Source organism: Lycium ferocissimum, chromosome 2 (assembly GCF_029784015.1).
Source record: "Lycium ferocissimum isolate CSIRO_LF1 chromosome 2, AGI_CSIRO_Lferr_CH_V1, whole genome shotgun sequence".
Classification (NCBI taxonomy): domain Eukaryota; kingdom Viridiplantae; phylum Streptophyta; class Magnoliopsida; order Solanales; family Solanaceae; genus Lycium; species Lycium ferocissimum.
This window is the reverse complement of record NC_081343.1, coordinates 45,315,098-45,324,182: the sequence shown is the minus strand read 5'-3', so window position 1 is coordinate 45,324,182 and position 9,085 is coordinate 45,315,098. Positions and strand designations below refer to the sequence as shown.

Here is a 9,085-nt window from a genome sequence, read left to right as displayed (position 1 = left end):
TTCTTGCTCGTTAGCGCCGTTTTTTGATTGCAGCTAGGGCGCCCCTTTTCTTTCTCAAAGTCAACTTTCTCCCTTCTTAGTCAAGCTTTGAAGTCCCTACTTTATTTAGAACGGAGGAAATAAATATGTGTCGGAGAATTAAAATTGAAGTGCATACGTGTATACATGATAAGAGAATAAATATTCAGTACTATGACATATGTCCACGTGGGATAAAAAGGTAGTTTAGTAATGTGGCCAAGTAATATGGGACGGATGGAGTACTTCATTTATTAATTCTTAAAGAACTTGAAAAGTCAAAAGTCAACAAGTATAAGTACGTAGAGGAAATAAATGTGTCAGAGAATTAAAATTAAAGTGCATACCTGTATACATGAGAAGAGACAAATATTCAATACTATGACATATGTCCACGTGGGATAAAAATGTAGTTAGTTAAACTGTACAATTTATATAGCTTGTGGTACAAATTTGTATTGCTGTGTTAGTCCTATCTTCACATTTATATATAACAGATAAATAATCAATAAGAAAAATATAGAATAGAAAAATAAACATATATTTTTAGTAATGTGGCCAAGTAATATGGGACGAAGGGAGTACTTCATTTATTAATTCTTAAAGAACGTGAAAAGTCAAGTAAAATGTCAGTAATTATCTTAAAGAATGAAAAGTCAAATATAGTAATATGGCCAAGTAATATGCGACGAAGGAGTACTTCATTTATTAATTCTTAAAGAACGTGAAAAGTCAAGTATAGTAATGTGGCCGTAATATGGGACGGAAAGACTTCATTTATTAATTCTTTAAAGTCCAAGTAACGTGAAAAGTCATTTATTAATTCTTAATGTGAAAAGTCAAAAGTGAACAAGTAAAATGCGAGAAATAAATATATGGGTGAATTAAAATTAAATGTTATTAAGAATAAATAAGAATGTGAAAAGTCAAAAGTGAACAAGTAAAATGCACGGAGGAAATAAATATATGTCGGCGAATTAAAATTAAAGTGTATACATGTATAAATGAGAAGAGAATAAATATTCAGCAAGAACGTGAAAAGTCAAAAGTGAACAAGTAAAAGTGCACGGAGAAAATAAATATATGTCGGAGAATTAAAATTGAAGTACATACGTGTATACATGAGAAGAGAATAAATATTCAGTACGATGACATATGTCTACGTGGGATTTATCAATTCTTAAAGAACGTGAAAAGTCAAAAGTGAACAAGTAAAAGTGCACGGAGGAAATATATTTATGTAAGAGAATTAAAATGGAACTGCATATGTCTCTATATGAGAAGAGAATAAATGTTCATCAAGAACGTGAAAAGTCAAAAGTGAAAAATTAAAAGTGCACGGAGGAAATAAATATGTCGGAGAATTAAAATTGAAATGCATGCCTCTATACATGAGAAGGGAATAAATATTAAGTACTATGACATATGTCCACAGGAAATAAAAAAGATAGTTGGGCAAAGCGTACAAGTTATATAGCTTTTGGTACAAATATTTATGTGTATAATTTATAAAACTTTTGGTATAATAAGATATTGCGGTGTTAGTATCTCCTTGGTTTAGTCAATTAAATCTTAGCCATTAATTTTAATTTATGCCATGTGTCTCTAATCTAAGGTCGAACTTGGGAAAAATGGAGAGAAAGAAAACGGAGAGAGCCATAGTATAGTTTACATATCTTAGCCATGTGTCTCTAACCATAGTTTACATAATTAATAACTTGTCCATAAATGTATTAAAATTATTTTCTCCCTCTTCCTATTTTACGCAGTAAAATATATTTCTCCTTTACCCAATTATTTTTCCTACTTAATTTTTTTCCCTACGCAGAAATAGACCCCATTATTCAATTGATGATATTTTTCATTTTTTTCAATTATGATGCTTACTAATTCACATAATATAGACCCCATTATTCAATTGGTAATTGTATATTTCTGAAAGAGTTGTTTATATTCGGAAAAATATCACCATTAAAGAGTTGTCATAATTGAAAAAAATGAAATATTAAAATAGGAAGAGAGAGAAAATATTTTAATATATTTATGGATAACTTATTAATTATATAAACCATGGTTAGATAGCCTTGCTTTAGTCAATTAAATCTTAGCCATTATTTCTAACCTATGTCATATGTCTCTAATCTAATGTAGAACTTGAGGAAAATGGAGAGATGAGAAATGGAGAGGAGCCCAATCCACAATTTATTTTTTTTTTTTACATTTATAAGTTCATTCTTTTATGGCTTTTGTTAGTTGGTCCAAATATTTTAATTACACTACGGAAAGCATAAAGAAAAGAATGTTGAAAATGATTAGAAACTTCTCAGAAGTTGCAAACTACCAAGTCTTCGTTAAGGCAATTAACACAGAAAGAGCTTAGAAGATGAAAATTAGCAATAAACTACAGCTTTGTTCGTCAAGGGTTAGATGATTAAAAAAATCACCTAATGATTCTTCAACTCGAATTCCGATCTTAGTTCCCAAAGTTTGCATTTATCATTTTAGCTACTTGACAGCTGACCAACTTCTTGTCAATGAAACTATTTAGAATATTAGAAGTTGATTCATCTACCTAAAAAACTTATGTTAGACCGACTAAAAATTTATTTAATCTCCAAGAAAGCCTAAACAATTATCTACTAATCCAATGTTGTTGAGTTTGTACTCCATTTTAAAATTGGGAATTTTACATAAATGACTACACTTTGGGGGTTTAAAATATGCCATAGCTACAGTTTCAATATTTACATTGCGTAGCTACGGCTTCCATACGTATTCAAAAAATATTTATCGTATTCATAAAACGGCCTATTGTATTCATGAATACAGCGAATAAAAAAATTTCAAAAATTCTTTTCACTGTATTCAAGTCATATGTATTCAACTCAGCTGTATTCATGTCAAATGCATTCAACTCAGTTGTATTCATCTATAGCTACTTTTACATTGTATTCACTTTATTGTATTTAAAAATCAGTGGTATTCAAACAACATAAATACAAAAAATATTGTATTCAACTTGTTGCATACAAATTTTTTTTAGTGAAGGCAGTAAGTAATACACTAAAAATCGAATACATGAAATAAATTTCACTCTATTCATTTGTATACGCTTCAAAATTCATTGTATTCATTTGTATACAAGAAAATAAAATTAACGAATACACTCAAAACTGAATACAAGAAATAAAATTCCGGCCAAATTCTGGCCAGATCTGGTTATTTCCATCCAGATATGACCGCTGCGGAGTTGTAAGCCGTCGCCGTCGCCGTCAGAAGAGAGAGAGACGGCGAACAACAACAACAACCACGGCCAACAGCAACAACACAGAACTCAACAACAACAAAGTTAGCGTAGATTGGCCATTGAAGATACAAAAATCAACACAGATCCAAAAAATCAACACAGATCCATACAAATCCGAGAATAAGATCTTCAAATCAAACTGTAAATGCAACTTAAAGTAGCAGTGGTAGGCCAGTCTTGCTGTTCAGATTTTCACTGGCTTGATAAATTGGGCCTCTCTCCCAATCGTGATTCAGGGGCATCTTGATGCATGCCGAAACCAGATGTCATTGCCCTTTTGTTTGACGTTAGCTTCTTAGAATCCATCTCTGTTTGACCAAACTGTGTAGAAGACACAGACTGTTGTTAGAGAGAGAGCAGACGACGTTAGAGAGAGAGAGAGAGGGTGGAGGAGTACGTTAGAGAGAGGAGGAGAAGGAGAGAGGAGGAGGTAGCTAATAAGTGTCATTAACATACAACTTTTAGCTATGAGGAGTAATTAATATAAACTATAGCTACTAAATATAATTATCTACACTAGTTTGTCACACCATGTAGATTTCCCTTTAAAATTTGTAAATATGTTGACTGTAATGGCTTGATGTGCGCACAGGAACTAAAAAAAAGTAAAGGGATCTTGGGCCGCAAGTAATGGCATAAACAATGTTCCACCCACTACTCATTTTTGGATTTAAATTTCATTGTAGTTGTACAGTCGAATTGACTAATCTAATATAATAATACAACATAAGTAGGGGATGGAGAGTTTTGAAAACTCTATATAATTTTCAGTTTCTGACTTCTGCTAATGCAAGAAAAGTCTAAACATAAAGTTTGCTAGGTACTCTACTCATAGGACCTGGTAGAAGACTATTAACAATAACAGAGAGCAAAACAATAGTGATAAGGAAAATGGGAGAGGAAAATAAAATAATTCTACATGGAACATGGGCTAGCCTGTTTTCTAAAAGAGTAGAGCTGGCTCTCAAAGTCAAAGGAATACCTTATGAGTATGTTGAGGAAGATTTGAGCAACAAAAGTCCATTGCTGCTAAAATACAATCCCATTCATAAGAAAGTACCTGTACTTGTCCACAATGGTAAACCTGTTTCCGAGTCACTCGTCATTCTTGAATACATCGATGAAATCTGGAAAATCGGATCTCTAATCTTGCCGGAGGATCCACACGAGAGAGCCAGAGTTCGTTTCTGGGCCAATTTCATTGATCAAGTTAGTATTGAATTGTGTGACCATCTCATACTGTCAGAGGGAATTTTTATTTTCTTCTCTTGACTTACTTTCCTTTTTAGTCTCTTTAATGAAAAATGTCTCTTTCATAATTTGACAACACTTTAATTTCAACATTCCACACATTATGTCTAAGACCACAAGATTAAATGACATTTTGATACATTATACATATCTTTAGTTTAAGATCATAAAATTCAAAGTTTTTTTCTTTTACTTTCTTAAATCCGATGCCTGGTCAAATTAAAACAACAAATTGGCACATAGAGAATATTTATTTCCAAGTCTATGACAGTTAAAGCATTTTTAATTTGTTTGGATCAATCCTGTTTTAAATATAGTTTAACATTACTTTGCTCAAATACAGCATGTTTTACTTAGCGTGGCTAAGATCTGGAAGTCAACTGGGGAAGAACAAGAGAAGGCTCAAGAGGAAGTATTAGAAAAAATGAGAATTCTGGAAGAGGGAATGAAGAGCACAAATCTTGAAATCTGTGCAAATGATTTGGGGCTCTTACAAATCTTGCTACTTTCAACATTTGGATCTTTTAAAGCATATGAAGAGGTCCTTGGTGTGAAGGTTTTGGTTCAAGAAAACACACCACTACTTTATTCATGTGTGACAAGTTTAAATGAGTTGCCAGTGGTGAAAGAAATTTGTCCTCCTCATGATATGCTGGTTGCTTTACTCAACATCTATAGACAAAATGCCTTGAAATCCACCACCAACTGAGCTGCTGATTTTGTGAAAGTAATGCTTGTGAGTTTGCGAACATATGTATCGTGTTTCTTTTTTCACTTTTTATTAGAGGACAGTGAGAATTGAACCCACACTTATGGTATGGAAAACTCCCATAATACCACTAGGTTATAAGTGGTGATGGTCATCGTGGTTTAATTCAATTTTCATATATCCCCGTCATAGAGCCGTGTGAGTTCTTCTTGTAATAAGGTCTATGACCATGCTTGAGATCAAGTAGTAATCGCCTGTGAAAAATCATATTTAAAATTTGTGCAAGCATGAGTCCATGACATCTTTCAACTTCTATCTCATCATCAATTGCAACAAACTAGTTTCTGGACACGTGTAAGTTATTAAAAAAGTAATATAAAAAATAAAAATACAATGATATACATCTTCTAAAAATATTTGTTAAGACACAATTAGTAATTTAGGTATTTAAAATTTATATTTAGGATTCAAAGTTAGAATGTCTAAAATACAATATCGATCCATACTATTTCAAATGATCCAGTATCACTCGAAATAATTGAAAAATGTATAAACCAACAATAACTAACGTGTCTGTTATGTTAAGAATGGTAGAAAAAGAATCAATAACATGAGTATTATTTATCATAATTTTTATATATGGTTATTATTATTATTATTATTTATCCAGTAAAATAAAATTTATATTATTATTATTATTATTATTATTATTATTATTATTATTATTATTATTTATCTTTTAGCTTATTTCATTATTAAAAAAATTATGCACCGGATATGAGAATAAGCATATAGGATTCCACACACTGAAGAATTTTGCAGTTATATTTTGATTTTTGATGCATATTTCAGATGTTTGAAAAAATGTCAATCTGCAAGTTTTATGGAGAGAACAGTATAAAATCAACAAATTGCATCAAACAGCATAAATCGGCTAATATATCTCAATGTTCTGATTATAATGATATCCTCCATTGTCATTTAAGTTCATACACGATGAAATGTATCAATTCTAATAAAATAAAGAAGGCAATGCTCCGGAGTGAATGAGCGTATTTTCCACATCATTAACTCATAATTATAGGGACAAAGTATATAAGAATACGTCACATCCAAAGAATGTGATTATGGCTTCTCATTCTAATTAACTCTCAAATCACATGAGTAATTTATTTTGTTGCAAAAACTAAAATCACGTGAGTAAATTAAGCCGATACACAAGTAATCCCGACCAAACTCATTGGATGGCAATGAAACGAGTTTTGGGGTATTTACAATACACACAAGACTTGGCTTTGCACTACAATTCGTATCTCGTAGTAATAGAGGGATATTGTGATGCAAATTGGATCGCCAGATCAGCAGAAACTAAGTCCACCATTGGTGGAGGAGCAGTGTCTTAGAAGTCATCTAAACAAACATGTATTGATGGCTCTACAATGGAGTTTGAGTTCATAGCTTTAGACAAAGCCGGTGAAGAAGCTGAATGGTTCCAAAATTTCTTGGAAGATATTTCATTTTTGGCCCAAACCTTTGGCACCTATTTGCATACATTGCGATAGTCAAGCAGCAATACAAGGGGCTGGGAGCGTTAGGTATAATGGCAAATCTCGTCACATATAACGAAGATATAATACCGTTAGATAACTACTCTCTAGTGAAATTATCATAATTGAATATATAAGATCAAAGGATAATGTGTCGGATCCACTTACAAAAGGCCTAGCTAGAGAGACGGTTGAGATATCATCAAAAGGGAATGGGGCTATGGCCGAGGACAAGTTAACATGGTGGTAACTCTAACTAGAAGACTGGAGATCTCAAGATCTAGGTTCAATGAGATCAAACAAAGTTATGATTAACGGTTAAACATTGTCAAACAAACTTTTGGTTCATTCTCATGATGAAGACACTGTTCAGTACCACGAATAAAGCATTAAGCCTTTTTAATGGTTTCTAAGTTTGCTATAAGGTTCATCAAATAAAGTTTCTATAGAATTACACGTTTAGGAATCACCTATATAAGTGTGAAGTGTAAGTCGCTTCAAGGAGAATTCTGTAAGGCTAATTCTCTACGCATTTCCTAGACCAGGCACGGTTCATAGCTGAAACGAACACAACAATGAGAACCAAAGACGGTTAAAGGGTTAATTTTGTGACATGTGGTTGTTTAGGTATACATCAAAGTTTGACGGTTCAAAGATATCAAATCTACTGATTGATCAAGTATATTAGACTTGCGTTCACTAGGGAAAGTTCAAAGGGAAACCTACTTATCCAGATGCGATTAATCCTTGCTTGCGAATCACACAAGTTTTTTCATGCATGTTTTCATAATATAGCCATTCCCCATTCATGTGGCGGATTTTTGGGATTTAAAGTCACTAAGTAGTGAGCTTTAAAGATGAAGTGTGAATTGGGAAATAGAGGGAAACAAAATTGGGGGAAAGTGAAATTTTGGAAATGTAACTTTTCGAAGTGAGCATTCTCCCACATTGGTGGTAGAAAGTGATATGCGTGTGCTTATATTTAGAAGCACATCCTCTAGCTCATAAAGAGTTAAGAAGAGGACCTCCCCTTGGGCTGTCGTTGTCGCTCGGCTCGGCTTCGAATTCGGATTTCGTCAAATGATCTGATTGATTGATAATCTTTTTGGACCTAATTTATTTTCCATTTTCATTGTTTTCTTTTCCTTTCCTAATATTAATTCGCGAAATAAATTAATATTATGTTCACAACTGTCTTAACTAATGACCAGACAGTCACCTTCTCCTCGAACAGGTACCTTTGCACCTTTTCAATGGCTACAAATTTTCAGATGCTTCGCTTCATTTTGATACATTGAAATCACTGGAAAAAATTGAACTTAATATCCCCTCTTCACTCTTGCATTTTGCATTTCTTTCAAAAGCAAAGCGTAAGCGTCCAGTGTGATTTGCTGCCACCCTTTGAGTTCGCTGAAGTTCTGTAATTTGCATTACCGCTATTGCAGAATAGTTTTTCATTCAATTCTGGGAGAAATTAATCCATTAACCTTGGCAACTGTGAGGGGATTAGATTTCTTAAGGATATATAAGAAACTTGTGGGCTCAAAATTTTTCTATTTCAGCTAATTTCTGTCTTTAAAGTTTTTGGTTTTGAAAAATGAAACTAATTTTTTTAAATGACCAGAAAGTTAATGGTTTTAGTAAAGTTTTGGTAAATTACTAGTTTCAATAAATTCTGGGATTTGAAGACTTAGAGATAACAGATACCCCACTTGTTCCATTTTAACAGTCATTTTAGCTCATTTAGAAAATTAGTAGATGCAACATATAGTTTACTAAGTTATCCTGATTTATTACTCCCTTTGTTCCAATTTTATGTGACACTTTTCGCTTACCGAAATTCAAATTGCATGAAGTTTAACCAATATTTTGGGATGTATTTTTTCACCAAATTGATATGAGTAAAGTTGCAACGTTATACTACTTTTCATCTAGTTTTCAAATATATAAATTTTAATGTTAAAATATTGAGTTAATCTAATTTGATTTAGCTTCAAAATTTAGTCAAATTGACTTTCGAAAAACTAAAAGTGCCCATAAATTGGGACAGAGGGAGTATATCCTTTGTGAGAATTGAGTATTAAAAAAAAAGAACTAGTTCTTTGATGTTTGCACATGTTCATACGTTAGCTGTTATTATCTAAATATAATCATTAAGAGTATTATAGTCTTTTCTCAAGCTAGTTATCAAGTAGTTAGGTTATTAAGAGTCATTAGTTAGTTATTAAGATAGCTGAGTCTATATATACTCAC

At 32.4% G+C, this 9,085-nt stretch overlaps 1 protein-coding gene across 1 annotated transcript; it reads left to right on the top strand.

Moving 5' to 3' along the window:
- Nucleotides 1–4,096: 4,096 nt before the first annotated feature.
- LOC132048110 (glutathione S-transferase U10-like) lies at nt 4,097–5,570 on the top strand. The gene is made up of 2 exons (XM_059439040.1): nt 4,097–4,534; nt 4,920–5,570. Exons 1-2 carry the CDS (start codon nt 4,217–4,219, stop codon nt 5,283–5,285), a joined length of 684 nt encoding a protein of 227 aa, XP_059295023.1. The 5' UTR covers nt 4,097–4,216; the 3' UTR covers nt 5,286–5,570.
- The last annotated feature ends 3,515 nt before the right edge of the window (nt 5,571–9,085 follow it).